The 21,727-nt window shown below is 39.0% G+C and overlaps 1 protein-coding gene across 4 annotated transcripts in view; it reads right to left on the bottom strand.

The window, feature by feature from the left end:
- The window catches only part of FRMD3 (FERM domain containing 3), a 345,965-nt gene that overhangs the window by 133,868 nt on the left and 190,370 nt on the right, over positions 1 to 21,727 (bottom strand). For all 4 annotated transcript variants that reach the window (XM_066367922.1, XM_066367920.1, XM_066367919.1 and 1 more), the window contains exon 3: positions 7,714 to 7,756. In XM_066367922.1, the coding sequence (XP_066224019.1) occupies positions 7,714 to 7,720 (7 nt within the window). In that variant the 5' untranslated portion in view covers positions 7,721 to 7,756. The remainder of the gene's footprint in view (positions 1 to 7,713; positions 7,757 to 21,727) is intronic.

Here is a 21,727-nt window from a genome sequence, read left to right as displayed (position 1 = left end):
TGTTAAAGAGCTCAGAAATTCTTGATACTAACAAACATCATCAACAACAACAAGGAGTGATATCAGAGAAATGGCACTGTGAGGAGTGTTCCCGATACTTCTCCCCAAAATTTCAACAAGTTCTTCAACCAGTGACAGAAAACTCTATCCTTGGAGCATCTGGAAGTCCCATACACTGAACACGAAGTGCTATTAACAAAACTACCTTCAGATGCCATTAAGGAAAAGGAAATCGAATATCATGGATACAAAAGACAGAGATGTAGCACAGATAGATGAGGGAAAATCTATGGAGAAAAAATTTAATATATTGGAAAACTTGGAGCTAAATGACAGAGAATTTAAAATAGAAATCCTAAAAATACTCAGAGATATACAAGAAAATACAGAAAGGCAATTTAGGGAACTCATAAAACAACTCAACGAACACAGAGAATATATTACCAAGGAAATTGAAACTATGAAAACAAATCAAACAGAGATGAAAAACTCAATTCATGAATTGAAAAACGAGGTAACAAGCTTAGCTAATAGAACAGGCCAGCTAGAAGATAGGATTAGTGACATAGAAGACAAGCAACTTGAAGCACAACAGAGCGAAGAAGAGACAGACTCAAAAATTTTAAAAATGAGAAAGACCTACAGGAATTGTCTGACTCCATCAAAAAGACTAACATAAAAGCAATAAGTATATCAGAAGGAGAAGAGAGAGAAAATGGAATGGAGAACATATTCAAACAAATAATAGAGAACTTCCCAAGCCTGTGGAAAGAACTAAAGCCTCAAATTCAAGAAGCAAACAGAACACCAAGTTGTCTTAACCACAACAAACCTACTCCAAGGTACATCATAATGAAATTGGCAAAAACCAACGACAAAGAAAAAATTCTCAAGGCAGCCAGGGAAAAGAAGAATACAACATATAAAGGAAGGCCTATTAGATTATCATCAAATTTCTCAGCAGAAACTCTACAAGCAAGAAGAGAGTGGACCCCAATATTTAAAGTTCTGAAAGAGGAACTTTCAGCCAAGAATACTATACCCATCAAAGCTATCCTTCAAATATGAAGGAGAAATAAAAACATTCACAGATACAGAAAAGATGAGGGAATTTATCATCAGAAAACTCCCACTCCAGAAAAAACTAAAGGGGGTTTTCCAACCAGATACAAAGAACAAAACAAAACCACAAGTAAAAGCTCCACCAAGAACACAATAAAACCAAATTTAAACTGTGACAACAAAAACAAAAAAAAGTGGGGGGGAGAGGACAAGATTAACAGTAGCAAAGGACAATGGAGTGCAGAAGCACTCATAAGATAGTGTACTACAATGAACATGGAAGGTATCCTTTTCATTACTTGATGGTAACCACCCCTGAAAAAAACACCACAGAAGCACATGACTTAAAAAAGGTAGCAACAGAGAAAAGAAGTATGGATTACAACCAAACAAAAACAAATGATAGAAAAAGAAAAGAGAAGAATCAAACAAGATACAAAACTAACAGAAAGAAATTTATGAAATGGCTATAGGGAACCCACAAGTGTCAATAATTACACTAAATGTAAATGGATTAAACTCACCAATAAAAAGACACAGAGTAGCAGAATGGATTAAAAAAGAAAATCCAACTGTATGCTGCCTACAAGAAACACATCTAAGCAACAAGGATAAAAACAAATTCAAAGTGAAAGGCTAGAAAATACTCCAAGCAAATAACATACCCCCAAAAAGCAATACTCATATCTGATAATGCTGACTACAAGACAGCAAAAGTAATCAGAGACAAAAATTGCCATTTCATAATGATTAAGGGGACACTGAATCAAGAAGACATAACAATTCTTAATATATATGCACCAAACCAAGGAGCACCAACTTATATAAGACAGCTACTTATTCACCTAAAAACAAAAACTGACAAAAATACAATCATACTTGGAGACCTCAATACACCGCTGACACCTCTAGAATATACATCCAAACAGAAAATCAATAAAAATATATTGGCCTTAAACAAAACACTAGAGCAATTGGATATGATAGAGATCTACAGGACATTTCATTCCAAAGCGACAGAGTATACATTTTTCTTTAGTGTACATGGAACATTCTCAAGAACTGACCACACGTTGGGCCACAAAAATAACATCAGCAAATTCAGAAAAATTGAAATTGTACCAAGCATATTTTCTGATCATAAAGCCTTGAAACTAGAATTCAGCTGCAAAAAAGAGGGAAAAAACCCACCAAAATGTGGAAACTAAACAACATACTTTTAAAAAATGAGTGGGTCAAAGAAGAAATAAGCACAGAGATCAAAAGATATATACAGACAAATGAAGATGACAATACGACATATCAGAATCTCTGGGACGCAGCAAAAGCAGTAATAAGAGGAAAGTTCATATCACTTCAGGCCTATGTGAACAAACAAGAGAACAAAGACAACCCAAAACCAGCTGAAGAAAGGAAATAATAAAAATCAGAGCAGAAATAAATGAAATAGAGAACAGAAAAACTATAGAAAAAATTAATAAAACAAGGAGCTGGTTCTTTGAAAAGATCAACAAAATTGACAAACCCTTGGCAAGACTCACCAAGGAAAAAAGACAAAGGAATCATATAAACAAAATTTAAAATGAAAGAGGAGAAATCACCACAGACATCATAGATATACAAAGAATTATTGTAGAATATTATGAAAAACTATATGCCACCAAATTCAATAATCTAGAAAAAATAGATAAATTCCTAGAACAATACAACCTTCCTAGACTGAGCCATGAAGAAGCAGAAAGCCTAAACAGACCAAATAGCAGGGAGGAAATAGAAAAAACTATTAAAAACCTCCTCCAAAATAAAAATCCAGACCCAGACGGTTATACTAGTGAATTCTATCAAACATTCAAAGAAGACTTGGTTCCTATTCTACTCAAAGTCTTCAAAAAATTGAAGAAGAAGCAATACTTCCAAACACATTTCATGAGGCCAATATAACCCTCATACTGAAACCTAGCAAGGACAGCACAAAAAAAGAAAACTACAGACCAATATCTCTAATGAATACAGATGCTAAAATACTAAACAAAATACTAGCAAATCGAATACAACAACATATTAAAAAAATAATACATCATGATCAAGTGGGATTCATCCCAGAATCTCAAAGATGGTTCAACATACATAAAATAGTTAACATAATACACCATATCAACAAAACAAAGAACAAAAACCACATGATCTTATCAATAGATGCAGAAAAGGCATTCAATAAAATACAACACAACTTTATGTTTAAGACACTCAACACAATGGGTATGGAAGGAAAATATCTCAACATGATAAAGTCCATAAATGATAAACAATCAGCCAACATCGTATTAAATGGCATAAAACTGAGGACTTTCCCCCTTAAATCAGGAACAAGACAAGGTTGTCCACTCTCTCCACTCTTATTTAATGTAGTGCTAGAAGTTCTAACCCAAGCAATCAGACAAGATAAAGAAATAAAAGGCATCCATATCAGAAAAGAAGTAAAGGTATCACTTTTTGCTGATGATATGATCCTATACATCGAAAACCCCGAAGACTCCACAAAAAGATTATTAGAAACAATAAACCAATACAGTAAGGTTGCAGGATACAAAATTAATTAATATACAAAAGTCCATAGCCTTTCTATATGCCAACAACGAAACATTAGAAAACAAACTCAAAAAAATAATCCCCTTCACGATTGCAACAAAAAAAATAAAATGCCTAGGAATAAACATAACAAAGAATGTAAAGGACCTATATAATGAAAACTACAAAGCATTGTTAAGGGAAATCAAAAAAGATACAATGAGATGGAAAAATATTCCTTGTTCTTGGATAGGAAGAATAAATATAATCAAAATGACCATATTGCCCAAAACAATATACAAATTTAATGCAATTCCCATCAAAATTCCCATTACATTTTTTAAAGAAATGGAATAAAAAATCATCAGATTTATATGGAACTATAAAAAAAACCCAAATAGCCAAAGCAATCCTAAGGAAAAAGAATGAAGCTGGGGGCATTACAATACCTGACTTCAAATTATATTACAGAGCCATGACAATCAAAACAGCATGGTATTGGCAGAAAAATAGCCACTCAGACCAATGGAACCGAATAGAAAGTCCAGAAATAAAACTACATATATATGGTCAAATAATTTTTGATAAAGGGGCCAACAACACACAATGGAGAAAAGAAAGTCTCTTCAACAAATGGGCCTGACCTGTGGTGGCGCAGTGGATAAAGCGTCGACCTGGAAATGCTGAGGTCGCTGGTTCAAAACCCTGGGCTTGCCTGGTCAAGGCACATATGGGAGTTGATGCTTCCAGCTCCTCCCCCCTGTCTCTCTCTCTCTCTCTCTCTCTCTCTCTCTCTCTCCTCTCTAAAATGAATAAATAAAATAAAAATAAATAAATAAATGGATCAAAGACCTAAATATAAGACCTGAAACAATAAAGCACATAGAAGAAAACATAGGTACTAAACTCATGGACCTGGGTTTTAAAGAGCGTTTTATAAATTTGACTCCAAAGGCAAGAGAAATGAAGGCAAAGATAAATGAATGGGACTACATCAGACTAAGAAGTTTTCGCTCAGCAAGAGAAATTGACAACAAAATAAACTGACAGCCAACTAAATGAGAAATGATATTTTCAAACAACAGCTTAGATAAGGGCCTAATATCCAAAATATACAAAGAACTCATAAAACTCAGCAACAAACAATCCAATAAAAAAATGGGGAGAGAACCTGAACAGACACTTCTCCCAGGAAGAAATACAAATGGCCAACAGATATATGAAAAGATGCTCATCTTTATTAGTTATTAGAGAAATGCAAATCAAAACTACAATGAGATACCACCTCACACCTGTTAGATTAGCTATTATCAAGAAGACAGTAATTCCAAGTGTTGGAGAGGCTGTGGAGAAAAAGGAACCCTAATCCACTGTTGGTGAGAATGTAAAGTAATACAACCATTATGGAAGAAAGTATGGTTGTTCCTCAAACTGGAGACGTTGATACATAAAGACACATGTAGCCCCATGTTCATTGCAGCATTGTTCACAGTGGCCAAGACATGGAAACAACCAAAAGCCCTTCAATAGATGACTGGATAAAGAAGATGTGGCAAATATACAGTATGAAATACTACTCAGCCATAAGAAATGATGACATCAGATCATTTACAACAAAATGGATGGATCTTGATAACATTATACAAAATGAAATAAGTAAATCAGAAAAAACTAAGAACTGCATGATTCCATACATAGGTGGGACATAAAAACGAGACTAAGAGACATGGACAAGAGTGTGGTGGTTGGGGGGGGGGGGGAAGAAGGAGGGAGAGGGGAAGGGGGAGGGAGAGGGGCACAAAGAAAACCAGATAGAAAGTGACGGAGGACAATCTGACTTTGGGTGATGGGTATGCAACATAAGTGAATGACAAGATAACCTGGAGATGTTTTCTTTTAACATATGTACCCTGATTTATTGATGTCACCCCATTAAAATTAATAAAAATTAAAAAAACCCACAAAATTAGGTTTGTGTTCTTGAGAAAATGACATAAATTTTCTTCACTGGTATCCTTAATATAACAGGGGACAGGGTGATGGGTAAGAAGAGCCAGTTCCTAGAATCCACGAGTTACCATGTCTGGTTTAGACAGTGAATCTTACACAATTCTTTTTCCAGATCCAAATCCCATTCATTGTTAGATTGAAACTAGCCAGTAGTCATATGTCAATCTTTATACTGATTTTATAAAACACCGTAAATTTTCAGTTGATTGTTCAGATTTACCAATGGTACAGACAAAGCTCTTTAAAAAAATAAATAAATAAAAGAGAATAAAAATTTATTCTCTCACATTCTGAATACCAGAAGTCCGGAGTTGCAGGAATGAGAGAGGTGTGGTAAATACAGATGAAACCCGGGGAGGTAGAGTGATCTGGCCAACAGGACGACAGGCTGGTGGTGGCAAAAGTCTGTCTCAGAACTTGTCCAAGGCTTGCTCGCTGTTTTTTTCTTTTGCTACCTCAGCTCCCCATGTCTATAAGCACACAACCAGAGCTTTTTGACATAGCAAGAGACAAAGCTCTTAAATGGCAAATTCTTCACAAGTTTTAAATGTTTTCTTCTAGTAAGAGTTGAAATACATCTTACTTTAGAGACAGATTTACATTTCAAAATTGTGCGCAGCCTAAGGAAAATATTTCATGACCTTTAAGAACCAAAGTCAAAGAACCATTTACTAAAAATATGTTTCCTGGGAAATTGTCTAAACATTTGAAACTATGTAAGCAAAAATAACAAAATTTAGTAGTTCAGTGATAAAAGGTAGACATCAGCTATTTTTTCTCATATTAGTTTATTCTCCTTATCCTGCAAGTCATTCTATACAGAGCTTCCTGGTCCCTCTGCTCTGTCCTGCTATTTATTGTAAGATACTTGTCCCAACTCTGTTGCCGCCTCAGCCCTGTAGCTGAACCGCACCGGGCCTCCCATTCTTACTGCTGTCCCTGTTTTTGTCGCACACATCTTGACTGCCATCTCCCTATAGTACCCATCACTCACAACAACCATGGGCATTAGCTGTCTGCCTGTCTTTCCTGCACTGACCAGACAGTTTGCTCTTGAGAGAGAGGAGAGGGGAAAGGGAGAAATGGGAAGAGAGCGAGGGAGGAAAAAAGAAGAAAATTAGGAGTAAATATATATGTTGGTTGCTAGTGTGACATTCATGTTCGGTGTGTTCCTTTTCCCACCTAAAACCCTGCCCAGAATAATTTCTTCATATTTGGAAAAAGAAAAGAACCCCCTGAATGATGACAAGTGACATAATTCACACTAACCTGACCTCCAATGAGAAGCTGATTTATCACCTACATTTCAGAGCCCTGAGCAAGTTGGCAGGGAGGGGTAAATGGATTTCAGGGCAGGGTATGAATTGCTGACATGCATACCTAAAGCTCTTGCCCAAACCATAAATAAAATCAGGTTGACTGCAGCCTGGCACAGGTGACCAAGACAAAGCATCATGCTCACCCAGGACCACCAGTCACTACCTTCATCACCTCAAGTGGATGACCAGATAGTCTATCTGACTTCTCCAAGAGCTCATCAAGAGAAAAAAAATAATTTTTTTTTTTATTTTAAAAGGGCAAGTCAGAACACTAGAGTTTGAAAACAATTACTCAGAAAAATTTTTTTTAATTTAGGGAGGTTGAGGAGTGGAAATGAATAATACATTCTTCAGTAAACATACCAGCAATATTTTAGTTTCAAAATACACCATCCTAAGACCGCACCTCCCACCCTGAACAACCTGGCAACCCCCACAATCAGAAGGAACCAGGCAACTGGTAATTACATTGAACATATCTAACCATCTAATCCAGTTCCCCCATTCGAATACAGAACAGGAGGATAAGATGGTGGAGAGGGAGAGACCCAGGAAGCCGTAGGAACAGTGATGCAAGGAGCCACACAGCCAGTAAATAAAAGGTCACACTGCTCTCACTGGGAGAGAGAAGCCCCACCCACCCACAGATCTACAGCTAAAGCCAATTCTCCGCTGGCAGGAAAAACTCTGTCAAGAGACAGGGTCTATCTTTAGATATTTCATAGCAAAAGTGAACCCACAGATTGACACTTACATTTCATTTGCTTGGAGATGGACTTGTTAGGTTCAAGCCAGTGCTGGGGAGAAAAAAAGAGATGGTGGGTCAAAAGGCTGGACCATATGATGCATACATACTTAATAACTAAATGGACTTTAATAAAGATATTCTTTTTCCCAAGTAAAGCCCTGGTTCCTATAGATATTCCTCAGGGTTCCACCTCTGAAATCAACATGAACAATTCAGCAACAGTAAGAACACAGGAAGGGTTTAAATTGCAGAGAATTAATACTTTCTGAGTAGTGTTTGAGTCATATAGTTGCTAAGAGAAAAAGACAAGAGAGAGAACATGCACTTAAATGGAATGTTATATGTGCTCTAGTTGACTCCTAGGTCAGCTAGATTCTTTGAGCTCCACTGCTCTGGGCAAGCCACGGATGGCTAAAGACTGACATCTATGACCTCAAAGAGTCACAGTTCAAGACTACATCAGCACCGTGCTCCCCTTCCCTGAGCAGTCTCTTCTCGAGTTAACAGTGGGCTGAGCCAGTGTTAACCCTGTCACACACAGAGCCAATTCTTCCTCTACAGTAGACACAATGGTTTTTACTCTCATTTCAGAGGCCTGAGGTCATCAAGAAGGAAAATTGGCTCCATCACAATACAAAGGAGCTCAAAGACCTGGGTAGCCCACAATCGTGGTAGAAACAGGTGTCTGAAGCAGATACCACACTGGCCCCAGCAGCCAGCTCTCTCTCATAGATTTTATGAGATCTCTCTAAAATTGACTTTAGAGAGAGAAGGGAGAGAGAAACACTGATTTGTTGTTCCACTTAATTATGCATTCATTGGTTGATTCTTGCATGTGCCCTGATTGGGGATGAAATCAGCAACCTTGGCATATTGGGACAATGCTCTAACCAACTAAGCTACCAACCAGGGGGCCAGGGCCTTAGGAAGTAGTTTTAATCTCACAGAGCATTAGTTTCTTCATGAAAAAGAAAAATGACTGCTCACTGAGATGTTTTTAAAATGCTAAGTCACTCTAGCATAAAGTAGATCCTTGACAAGTTTTTGTTTTCTCTCTGTTTATCTAATTAAAAAAAATTTTTTTTTAATGTTTCATTTTGTGTGCCCACACCAGTTAGTGGGTAGAAATCTCCCAAGACTATGAGGAGGGTTCTAAGACTGGTTGAAGGCTCAGTGAGAAAGAGTACCACGGTAGACTGGCTATGTCTGCCTCAGAGGAGGAGTAATATTTCTATAAAGATACTAAGAAAAACATAAGCCAAAAAAGTTTGGGAACCTCGGAAATATGATATCATACAATCCATGTGTTCTCTTTTTTAAATAAAAAGTTCAAAACATTATTATATATTTTAAAAGAATATACAATAAGCATCTAAATGTATTTTTAAAGATCTGAAATGATACACACTAAACCAGGGGTCCCCAAACTATGGCCTGTGGGCTGCATGCGGACCCCTGAGGCCATTTATCCAGCCCTTGCCGCACTTCCGGAAGGGGCACCTCTTTCATTGGTGGTCAGTGAGAGGAGCACATTGACCATCTCATTAGCCAAAAGCAGGCCCATAGTTCCCATTGAAATACTGGTCAGTTTGTTGATTTAAATTTACTTGTTCTTTATTTTAAATATTGTATTTGTTCCCATTTTGTTTTTTTACTTTAAAATAAGATATGTGCAGCGTGCATAAGGATTTGTTAATAGTTTTTTTTATAGTCCGGCCCTCCAATGGTCTGAGGGACAGTGAACTGGCCCCCTGTGTAAAAAGTTTGGGGACCCCTGCACTAAACTGATACAGTGAGGGTGGGAAACAGGGAGAGAATGAGAATTTAGAAATATTGATCAAAGGAAACAGCAGCTTCCTTTTTTCTGTAATGTTTTAACTCAAATTTTTTACACGTATTGGTGCATTGCATAATTTAAAAATCAATTATAAAAAATTAAAAAGTGAACTCTACCCAAAGTATAAAGGTGGATTTCATGTTATTTAGACTCAAGAGGAAAAATTTTATACACAACAAGCAGATGCCAAATCCAGCTAAGCATCCAGGACTCACAGTGTGGTCCAACTCAGAAGCTAGCAGGCCTGGATTTGAATTCCAGCTCTGCCACTTATTAGTGGTGTCACCTAGAGGTTCCTATGTTTTATCACAGCATCACTGTGAAATGTAAAGGGTTTGTCAAGAAGCCCTTAGAACCAAGCTTGGAGCATCTGGAAGTCTCAGTGCACACCAGCTATTCCCACCTCTTCACATTCACAGAGACACATCCCTAAGTCAGTACACTGGCCCCTCCTGACGAGCCCACCTTTGTCATTCTCTTCTCTCACCCCAGCCCACTTTCCCTCTGCTTTACAGGTACATATAATCTTCCTCCTTCTTTCATTCTTCCTTTTAGAGTAATGAGTTGTGCAGTGAAGTCAAATCTGGGAGAAAAGAACCACCATGATGTACTTGGTAATTAAATATAAGGCTTAGAACATTTATTGCATTTCTGTTTTCCTTTCAATGGTTACTTGGAATATATGTTATTTTGTTTCCTTGCTGGAAACTGATACTCCCTAAAAGAGCAGAAAAGAAAGCCTGACAATCAAAAATCTAAATTTCTGCTTGGTTTACTGTGACTGAAACCTTCCTTTACTCAGCTCTCATTTAAAATAAAATTTCCAAAAAGGAAGGAAGCTAAGACCCAATTATTGATGATGATTGTAAGATGAACCAGATGTGCCTCACAGCACGATCTGAAGGTTTCAGGAAGATGTTCATGGAGATACTGTCACGGCTGTGCCTCGATTCCCTCAGATGGCTTTCCCCTGGGTTATACAATAGTCCGACTCCTTTTACTGCCCTCAGGTTACTGGACTCCATTGCTGGGTGAAGAACTGAGCCTCCCCATTCACACCCACCCCCCAGCAGGGCAGCTCTTTACTAACTGACAGGTGTTGAAGGCAAACACCTCTGCTCCTTTGCCCTGTGGCCAGGGAAACTCTAAGGCACCACCTACACTGTCCCAGAGCTCCTCTGTGGGACTGAGCCCACGTTACCCTCCACAGGACTTTGCCTGACATCACACACTCATATGGCCACCTAGTATTCCCTGTCCCGTTCCCCTTTTCCTGAGAACATTATCTAGTAAACCTGGAATTATTAAATCTCAAGATCTGTTTTCTGAAAACTGAATCTAAGACAGCCTTCCTAACTCTCCAAAAAAAATAAATAAATAGAAAATAAAGAACCGCCCTCCATGATATTTAAAATCCTTCCCTTCAAGGGGAAGGATTCAGTCACATTCCTTTTGCACTAGGTTTGAACCTTGGTAACTGTAAGCAAGCCCCCTGCAAGAGTTCCCAATGTAACAGGGTTTTCAGTATTGACAATCGAGTCTGACAACATTTCAAGCTATTTCTTAGAACTAATTTATTTTGATTGACAGCAGCTTAAAGAAAAAGAGGAGTGGAATAAAGCTACACAAAGGAATGAAAAACAGAGAGATAATATAGCTTCTAGACCCTGATTTCCCTATCTGTGATCTTGGGGGCCAAAGGGAGCTTTCCAGGACCCTAAGAGTCCTTCAGCTCCCACGTTCCATGTTCTATGAACCTGAAGAATGAGAACATTTCCAACAAATGTTACTTTCTTTTTCATTTGCTAGGCCCAGCTGTATTTAACCCAAAGAGATCATTTTTCTCTACTCTTTCATAGAAATAGTGTATTTCTTTTGTAGTTTCTAATTTTGGCTTGTTTGAGGAAAAAGCAGATGGGTGTGAAGTAAGTGATTATTTGTGACTAAGTAGGTTGATTTTTAATTTGGTAGCTGTACACATGCAGGTACACACACATGCTCCCAAAAGTAAACAATATAACAGTATCCTCAAATGTTGGGCTTCTGTTGAAACTGATTTAACCTATGATTACAAAATAAATTACACACCTCTCTGTTATAGTTCTCAAAACCCTTGGTGTCCTAGACAAGAATAATCTGTATCCCAGAGAAATGTATTAAATAACCCATGGGGGCTATCAACAAGAATGAATGTACCTCCCTATAAACAAAAGGTTGTTTTTTATCCCTCAGGAGTAACCAGATCCAAAATCTGACCAATTCTCATCACGGCCCTGAAAAGATGTCCTGATTCTCACATCCTACCTGTACAAAACCTCAGAGTAACTCAGTCATTCCATTATCTAGCCAGTTTTATGCCATTTCTGGGCCTTTTAGCCTTTGCTGGGAAAAGAAGAATGCCACCTAAACGAATGCAGCCTTAATAGTGCACTGGACAGAAAACTTAGAGCGAGGGCCTTATGGTTTCCACTGCTTTCAATAAAATCTATTACACATGGCAACAACAACAAAAATATCTGTACATCAGGTACACTCAAAGGTTATTGTTCTTTTGGAAGTCAATCTATGTTTAAAAAACAAACAAACAAAAAAACCCTTCATTGTTTCTGCATAGCGTTTTCTGTTCCATTAGCCATAACTGCTTTAGTATGCTAGGTTCACAGTGATGAGCACAACAAAAGCAATAACCAGGATGGGATCACATGGAGCAGAGGGACAGCTGTCAGAGGGGAGGGGGATTAAAGGACTGGATCAGAGAATGTGAAGGGATTAGTGAAATTATATATACATAACGCATAGACACAGATAACAGGACAGCAAATTCCAGAGGGAAACAGGGAATCAGGGAGAGGGAGGCAAAGGAGGTGTAATGGGGGACACATTGTTGGGTGGTGAGGGTATTATATTGAGTGGGACACTTGAATTCATGTTAATACAATAAATTAAAAAATTTAGCACATCAGAGTAATGGCAGCATGAGAGATACTCCTGTTATATCCCCTTGAAATTTCAACAAATTGAACAACTATAACTCAGTGAAGGAACACCTGCTGGGCTAAGGTGCACCTGAAAGATTCACGTAACAAATAGACTAAAGGTGGGATGGGTTGTAAAGGGGGTGGAAGAGAAAATACATTGATGGTGTGCTTTGGAAAGGAGACAAACCTGGAGCGACTGGGTGTTTTGCTTTTGTTTTTGTTTTTGTTTTTGTTTGCTGGACTATGGGGAGCAGGGAAGCTCATGTTCTCTGGATTTTTTCTGGGATACAGAGAGGACAACTAGGAGTGACTGATCTCCTTCTTCCAGGAGGAATGGTGAGATAAGAGAGGCAGAGGTGGAGATAAACCAAAGCAGCCAGAGTGCAGAGTCATGGCCAGTGTTCCTGCAGTCTTTCTGCAGCCCACACTCAGCTGAGATAGAGAAAGCTAAAGTGTGACCCCCCAGCCTCCAAGATCCTGGCTCCCTCAGCTTGCAGTACAGAGAGTGGCAGAGACAAACCCCACAGCTAGCTCTCCAGAGCCCCTTTCACCCCTGAAGAACAGAGGTGCTCGATATCTGGTCCCCAAGTCAGTTAAAATGTGGGAAGGAGCACCCAGAAGCCTGAGATCACCATTGCTAGAGCCATAAAGCTGGAAAGCAGAAGCTATTAAGTGCTCACAACATGCCCCACCCACCAGCATGACTGCAGTCCCACATACATCATTGCAACAGCAACATCTTAGCAGAGGACAGCCCAGGAAATTCACAGAGCTGAAACATGTAATACAGCAACACCTACTGGCAGAAACCTATCAAACCCAAAATTTATTTATTTCTTTTTTTCCTTTTCCTCTTTTTTCTTCTTTTCTTTTTTTCTTTTTCACTTTCAAATTTCATTTTCTTTAATTTTTATATTTTTTAATTCTTATTTTTGGGGTGTCTTGTTTTTTATTTATTTGTTTGCTTTTGATCTTTTTTCTGTGGTTTTTCTTCTTTAGTTGTCATAATATTTTAAATTTTAATATCTTTTATTGTATTTTTATTTTAATTTTTTATTTTTTTAGTTGTTTTTTTGTTAGAGTTGTTAACAATGTCACTCTCAAATGCCATCAAGGGAGAATAAATTCAACGTCATGGCTACACCAGACAGAGACATAGTTCAGAAAGAAAATGAAAAATCTCCAAAAAGAAATTATCAATCACATGATAAAGAATTCAAAATTGAAGTTCTGAAAATACTCAGTGAGATGTGAGAAGACATCAATAGGCAATTTAATGAGCTCAGAAAACAAATTAATGAACAAAATGAATACCTCACCAATGAGATTGAAACTTTAAAAACAGACATGAAGAATCCATTACATGTATTAAAGACTGAGGTAGCAAGTTTAGCTAATAGAATAAGCTAAAAGATAGCTTATTCTATCATATAGAGAAAAGAATCAGTAACATTGAAGACAGTCAACTAGAGATACTACAGAAAAAAGAGGAGAGCGACTCACAAATTTAAAAAACTAAGATAGCTCTACAAGAATTGTCTGACTCCATCAGAAACAGCAATATAAGAATAATGGATATATCAGAAGAAGAAGAGAGGGAGAAGGGAATGGAGAGCCTATTGAAACAAATAATTGATAAAAAACTTCCTAAGCTTATGGAAAGAGTTAGAGCTGGAGGTGTCACACTACCTGACTTCAAATTATACTATAGAGCCATGATAATCAAAACAGCATAGTATTGGCAGAAAAGCAGACATACAGACCAATGGAACAGAATCAAGAGCTCAGAAATAAAACCAAATATGTATGGACAAATCATCTTCGACAAAAGAGCCAAAAACACATAATGGAGAAAAAAAAAGCCTCTTCAATAAATGTGCCGAAAAAATTGCAAAGCACATGCAAAAGAATGAAACTTGACTACAGTTAGTCCCCTTGCACAAAAATTAATTCAAACTGGATCAAAGACTAATAAGATCCTAAACAATACATTACATAGAAGAAAACATAGGTACTAAGCTCTGGGACCTTGGCTGTAGAGAACTATTTATGAATTTGACCCCAAAGGCAAGGGAAGCAAAGGCAAAAATAAATGAATGGGACTATATCAAACTAAAGAAGCTTCTGCACAGCAAAAGAAACTGACAACAAAACAAATAGGCAGCCAACTTGCAAACAACAGCTCTGATAAGGGTTAATATGCAAAATACATAAAGAATCACAAAGCTCAGCAATAAGCAAGCAAACGATCCAATTACAAAATGGGAAGAGGACATGAACAGACAGTTCTCCCAAGATGACATACAAATGGCCAACAGATATATGAAAAGATGCTCATCTTCACTAGCTATTTGAGAAATGCAAATCAATACTATAAGATACCACCTCATAGCTGTTAGATCGACTAATATCAACAAGACAGGTAATAACAAGTGTTGGAGAGGCTGTGGAGAAAAAGGAACCCTCATTAACTTCTGGTGGGAATACAAATTAGTACAAGCATTATGGAAGACAGTATGGGGGTTTCTCAAAAAATTATGAATAAAATTAACATATGACCCACCAATCCCTCTACTGGGTATCTAACCAAAAACTCAAAAACATTTGTACGTTAAGACACATGCACCCCTACGTTTATTGCAGTATTATTCACAGTGGCCAAGACATGGAAACAACCAAAGTGTCCCTCAATAGAGGACTGAATAAAGAAGATGTGGAACATATATACCAGGGGTCCTCAAACTTCACCCCGCGGGCCGCATGCGGCCCCCTGAGGCCATTTATCCGGCCCCCGGCCACACTTTCGGAAGAGGCACCTCTTTCATTGGTGGTCAGTGAGAAGAGCACATTGACCATCTCATTAGCCAAAAGCAGGCCCATAGTTCCCATTGACATACTGGTCAGTTTGTTGATTTAAATTTACTTGTTCTTTATTTTAAATATTGTATTTGTTCCCATTTTGTTTTTTTACTTTAAAATAAGATATGTGCAGTGTGCATAGAGATTTGTTCATAGTTTTTTTTTTATAGTCCGGCCCTCCAATGGTCTGAGGGACGGTGAACTAGCCCCCTGTGTAAAAAGTTTGGGGACCCCCGATATATACAATGGAATACTACTCAGCCATAAGAAATGATGACATAGTAACATTTACAACATGGATGACCTTGAGAACATTATACTGAATAAAATAAGTAAATCAGAAAAAGCTAAGAACTGTATGATTTCACACATAGGTGGGATATAAAACTGAGACTCATGGACATAGATAAAAGTGAAGTGGTTACCAGAGGAAGGGGATGTGGGAGAGGGGGATGTGGAGGAGGGATGGGGGAAAGAGAGTAAAGAGAGACAAATAAAAGGTGACAGAAAATGATTTGACTTTGAGTGATGGGTATACAACATAATCAATAGTTCAAATACTATAGAAATGTTTACCTGAAACGTATGTATTCTTATTGATCAATGTCACTGGGTTAAAGTTAATTTTCTAGATAAAATTTAAAAATTAAAAAAAAATTAATAAAAAAATATAATAGCCAGTAGAAAAAACACTGTAAGAAACAGGCAGAGACAGGAAGCCGAGGAAAGCATAGCCCAATTTTTTTCCCAAAGGACCAGACAATAAATATTCTGGGCTTTGTGGTTGACATGATTTTGTCAGAACTCTGCCATTGGTACATGTGAGTAGCCACAGATAATACATAAATACAAGTAGCTGTGTTCCAATAAAACTTTACTTGCCAAACCAGGTGGGGAGCCAGCCTGACACTTTTGTTCCACCCTCTGCTCTACATCCAAGTAATCCTTAATGTACACATAAAGAAAAAACTGGTAGTCTGAAAATGAAACAGAGGTTATAAACCATTCATTGCTGTTTATGTTAAAGTACACTAGGATAGCAAAATGCAATCATAAAGAAAATTATGCAATTCCTTCAAGCTTGTTACAATGGAATTTACTATTCTAACATTTGCTGTCAAGCCATATAAATTTAACATTGTCACCAAACTGTGACAAAGTCAAAGATCTCCTAGTTGCTAGACCCATGGACCTTGACAAACTCGTTAAAGCATGTAATAGTAAAACTAATGAGTTACATTTATTAACAATATGAACTGGTGCATTTAAAGAACAACCTTATGGCATAGGCACTATTGGTATCCCCGTTTTTCAGATAAAGAAATCGAGGCCTAGGTTAAAGAACCTGATCAAAGTCATATAACCAGCGAGTGGCAGGAACAGGATTTGTGCTAGTCTTCTTGGTGTCAAAGTTCTCGGCAACAGTGTCCTCTGGTCCTCCTTCCTTCTTGCTGTTTGAAACTGGAGCCATTCTCTTTTAATAAGTGTATAATTATCCTTGCTTCAGAATGCCTCTCTCTCCTCACTCTATTTTTTCTTCTCCGTATGGTCCTTCTCAGTCTCCTTTGCAGGTTTCTCCTTCTGGACCATCCTTTAAAATATGGATGTTGTTTAGCTCTCAGATTCTCCCCTCATTCTACACTCTGTCCCTCATCTCTGCAATCCATTCTTGGGGCTCCAAAATCTCTCTCCGTGGCCTACACCTCTTCATTCAGCTTCAGACCCACTCACCATCTCCACATCGGCATCTCACAGGCATCCCAAACTCAACATGTCCAAAACTCACCACCTCTCCCCTAAAACCCACTCTCTTTGTACAGTTCATTTGACAAGTGGTTCCATTTGCACTTGGAGCCCAAAGTGACTGTGTAAGAAGTTAAGACACCCCACTAGAGGGGCCATGTAGAAAGGCCTGAAACCAAAAACACAAGGAGCCCCCCCTACTTCCCAGCTATCCGCATCAAGGCACTAGGCATATGTGGATGTCTGGGACCCCCAAAGCAGATTAGTCACCAGCTGGCTATTACAGAGGGAGCCCCGTCAACACCATGTGGAGCAGAAAAACCACCTAGCTGATCCCTGCTCAAATTGCTGACCCACAAAATCCCGAGATACAATTAAATCATGTCGTTTTAAGCCACTGAGTCTTGGGGAGACTTGTTACACAGCAACAGACACCTAGAACTCTCACTCTTTCAAATAAACTTTCATATAAATTAGGTTTTTAAAAGGTTATCAGGGTGGGGACCCTGTGATGGATCAGTGGCCTTCTAAGAAGAGGAAGAGAGGCCAGAGTGCAAACGCTTACTCCCCACACCACCTCCTCGCCGCCAGTGCCATGTGAGGACACAGGGAGGAGGCAGCTGTCTGCAAGCCAGGAAGAGTCCTTACCAGGAAACAAATCTTTCTGCACCTTGATCGTGGACTTTCCAGTCTCTGAAAATGTGAAAAATAAATGTCCTAATTAAGCTACCCAGTCTATGGTGATTTTTCTCAGAAGCCCAGGCTGACTAAGATACTCATTGTTACCCTCCATGCACATAACATACAATTATGGTTGAACCTTTGAAAGATACTGGCTGAAGCATGTGTGAAAAGAAATAAAACCCTGCCTCAAACGGTCATTCCCTAACCTCTTCTGTTTTTATTCCTCCAAGTTACACATCAGTTATATTCTAGTCTTTTCCCAGCTTGACTTTAAAAATTGTCTTTAAAGCTATTTTGAAACTTCCATGCCTGCTCATCTCCGGTCAGCTCCGATGTCCTCACCTGCTGGAAGCCTCCAGAGAGTGCCTCTCTCATTAACAATGGCACCTAACCCTCATCTCCCTAATTAATTTCTGTCTTCATCCACACCAAGCCCAGGAGGTTCTCACCACCATGAAGGAAGACCACCCCACCTTGATGTCCTGTTTTCTTCCTAACTCAAACAGGGACTAAAAGTCATTTTCCTGGCCCCGCTCATTCTTGTGCCTGCCTTTTGGCCAAACAAGATCACCAGTTCGTGGGTTTGCTCCGCCTTCCACTAAAATGATGGCATCCCAGCGGGCTAAGTGACTCCCAGATTGCCGCCTGTCTTTATCAGGCATCCCATTCCTTTCCAGGAGAGGGCAGCAGGTGTAGACAGAGTCAATTATGAGCAATCACTTCAGTTAAGCACCAGATTCTGCTTTCTGCTGAAGGGATGTGACAGTTTCCCCAAATCTGTCAGTGTTCATACCCTGGGCCACAGTTGAACCACTAGGCACTATCTTCAATTTTCAACTATTGTGATAATATCATATTTCCTCATGTATAAGATGCACCATTTTTTGAAAAATTTGGGGTCTGAAAACTGGGTGCATCTTATACAGTGGTTATAGTTTTCTTTATTTGCATTTCCCGTTTTTTTGCACTCATTGTTGAAGACAGTGATTCATCATCAGACACAGATGAGGACAAACTAATGAATGGGAGTTTTGACAGTGATGAGAAATTGTATAAATTTTATGATGAATAAAACTTGAGTTCAGTAACTTTATGTAATACTTTTTTTTTTTCAAATTTTGGGTCCCAAAATTAAGGTGCACCTCATAGATGGGAGCATCTTTCACATGGAGAAATACGGTACTTTGATCCTTGCAATTTGAGTGCCCAAAGTCCTTCCCCACAAAGCCATGTTACTTGTCCATACCCCTCCCCAATCAGGTACCTAAGCAGTCTTGATTTCTGTAATACCTCCTAAAATTTGAAAACAAAAGAGCACTCATTAAGCAGACAAATTCATGACCAGTGACTCGAGGCAGCGGTACTGCCCTTCTCTTCAATACGTGGCTGCCCTAATCTGAAGCACCGCTCTCACTCCTAGCTACAGGCCTCTGGAAAGCAATTGTCCCCATGAGCAGGAAGCAGCATTTCAATGGCAGGAGCAGCTGCTGGGACATCATGCTGCCTGGCTTCTTGGCACCATCCCCAGAGTGAAACCTCAAAGCATTGGGCCTGTTCTTACTCCATTCTATGTCTTTCCCAAAGGTACCTCTAGAAAAAGCAAATTGCCCTAACATAGGGAAAGTTTTTTTCCCATTATTAATAAAACTTCCTGATAGGCTTCCTAGACCTTTCTAGCTACCAACATAGAAACCTCAGGGCTGTAAATATATCTTGGGGAGGGAGTCATCAGGGTTCAGCATGTCCTTGAATCCATGACCTCCCAGGTCATGACATGCAATGCCCTAACACAGGTGCTTGGGGAGACTGCCCCAGAGTTGTGGATTGCCAGAGGGAATTTGTTGTCTTTAGGTATGAGTCAGAATGACACCAATGTAAGTGGGTTAAATAGATGCTTAGAAAAGTTAAAGTCAAAAGCACTGGGTCCAACCTGCCTGCAGACTGTAACCAACCACCTACCATCCCGCCAGTCCTCCAGTGGGGCTCAGGGCAGGGTCCTCAGTTCTAAGGCACTGGGCGTGGCTTCTTAGTTGAGTTTGAGAAACCGAAAAGGATGAAAGAACAAGAAAGAAAATTTAGGGCAATGGATATCTTGTTTGATAACCATCGATAACCTTTGGAATTATGAAATCCAACTATTTCAAAACTTTTAACTTTCCAGAGAAGTTACTCAAACCCCCGAGCAGAGTTGATAAAAAGGATAGGCTACATTTAAGAAAAAATGCCTGGGTTTAAGCCAAGTACTACCTTTTTTGCCAGAATTATTTCTTCCAAGACTTCAGATCTTAGAGTCCCAGCTTTCTCTATCAGTAAAATGGAGAGAATACCACATACCTCTTCCCTAATCATATGCAACTAAGATGATATGAGTTCTTTAGAGGACAAATGTATGGAAAATTGAGGGGATTTTTATTGACCAATATTCAGTCTGCCTCTCCCTACCTCATATTTTAAAAATAATAAAAATTCTGGGCCCTTGACATTAAAATAGCAAAAGACAGTCATCATTTACTGACTCAGTCCTCAGCACTCACATAGCATATGGGGCATGAGACATCTTGTCAAACATATGGTGTTCCAAATGTAACTATTGCTAAAATATTTAATATTCCACACTGGTTTACCATAAATCAAGTTGTGAAGAGTTGTAGGCAAACCACCAGCTCCTACGGCAGAGGTAAGTTACACTTCAGCCTTTCTAACTAACTTCATTTTCCATCCAAATAATTCTTTGGTTGTATTTTCCTCTAAGATGTGGTACAAAGGCTTATATAAAAGGGAAAAAAAACCTGATACTGGTCAACTAATCTCTGCTTAAAACTCTCCTATCAGTGTCTATTCTTTTGAGCCCATTTTTCTAATTATCCAAGGCTTACCTTCCCTCATGTCCCCAAAAGATCATAATAACGGTCATCCTGCCTTTAAAAGAAGTTATTAGGCCCTGGCCAGTTGGCTCAGCGGTAGAGCATCGGCCTGGCGTGCGGGGGACCCGGGTTTGGTTCCCGGCCAGGGCACATAGGAGAAGCGCCCATTTGCTTCTCCACCCCGCCCCCCTCCTTCCTCTCTGTCTCTCTCTTCCCCTCCCGCAGCGAGGCTCCACTGGAGCAAAGATGGCCCGGGCGCTGGGGATGGCTCCTTGGCCTCTGCCCCAGGCACTAGAGTGGCTCTGGTCACGGCAGAGTGACGCCCCGGAGGGGCAGAGCATCGCCCCCTGGTGGGCAGAGCATCGCCCCCTGGTGGGCAGAGCATCGCCCCTGGTGAGTGTGCCGGGTGGATCCCGGTCGGGCGCATGCGGGAGTCTGTCTGACTGTCTCTCCCCATTTCCAGCTTCAGAAAAATACAAAATAAAATAAATAAATAAATAAATAAATAAATAAATAAATAATAAAGTGTTAAAAAAAAAAGAAGTTATTAGTATTTCTAGGTTTTAACTTGCTAGTCATGGCCTTATTTCCTAATGTAGTTTTTTCACCTAGACCTGGCCAATACATGGTAATAATAGTAATTAATAATAAAAATAACATATACCATGTACACAGTATATACCATTTGTTAAGCACTTGCATACCTTAGCTCTAATTGCCATATCAACCCTACATGCAGGTATTGTTATCTATTTTAACAATCAGGACAGAGAGTCAGAGAGGGTCAGTAACTAGATCAATATCACACAGCTTATGAACCAGCAGAGATGTGATTTAATTCACATCTTCCTAAGTGCACAGTCCAAGCATCTTTTAGAATACAAAGTCCATGCATTTCTGTGCAGTGGCCACTCAGAAACCCATGTGGAAGCAACATTCACATTGTAGCCTCAAAATTAAAAATCTATACAACAGCTGTCTGATGCAGGGTGAAAACCAAACTATTCAGACAGCGCTCTAATTGAATGGATATATCAGATTAGACAGTTTGTTTT

Source organism: Saccopteryx leptura, chromosome 2 (genome assembly GCF_036850995.1).
Source record: "Saccopteryx leptura isolate mSacLep1 chromosome 2, mSacLep1_pri_phased_curated, whole genome shotgun sequence".
In the NCBI taxonomy this organism is placed as follows: Eukaryota; Metazoa; Chordata; class Mammalia; order Chiroptera; family Emballonuridae; genus Saccopteryx; species Saccopteryx leptura.
Note: the sequence above shows the minus strand (reverse complement) of the source record. Positions and strands in the feature narration are given on the sequence as shown.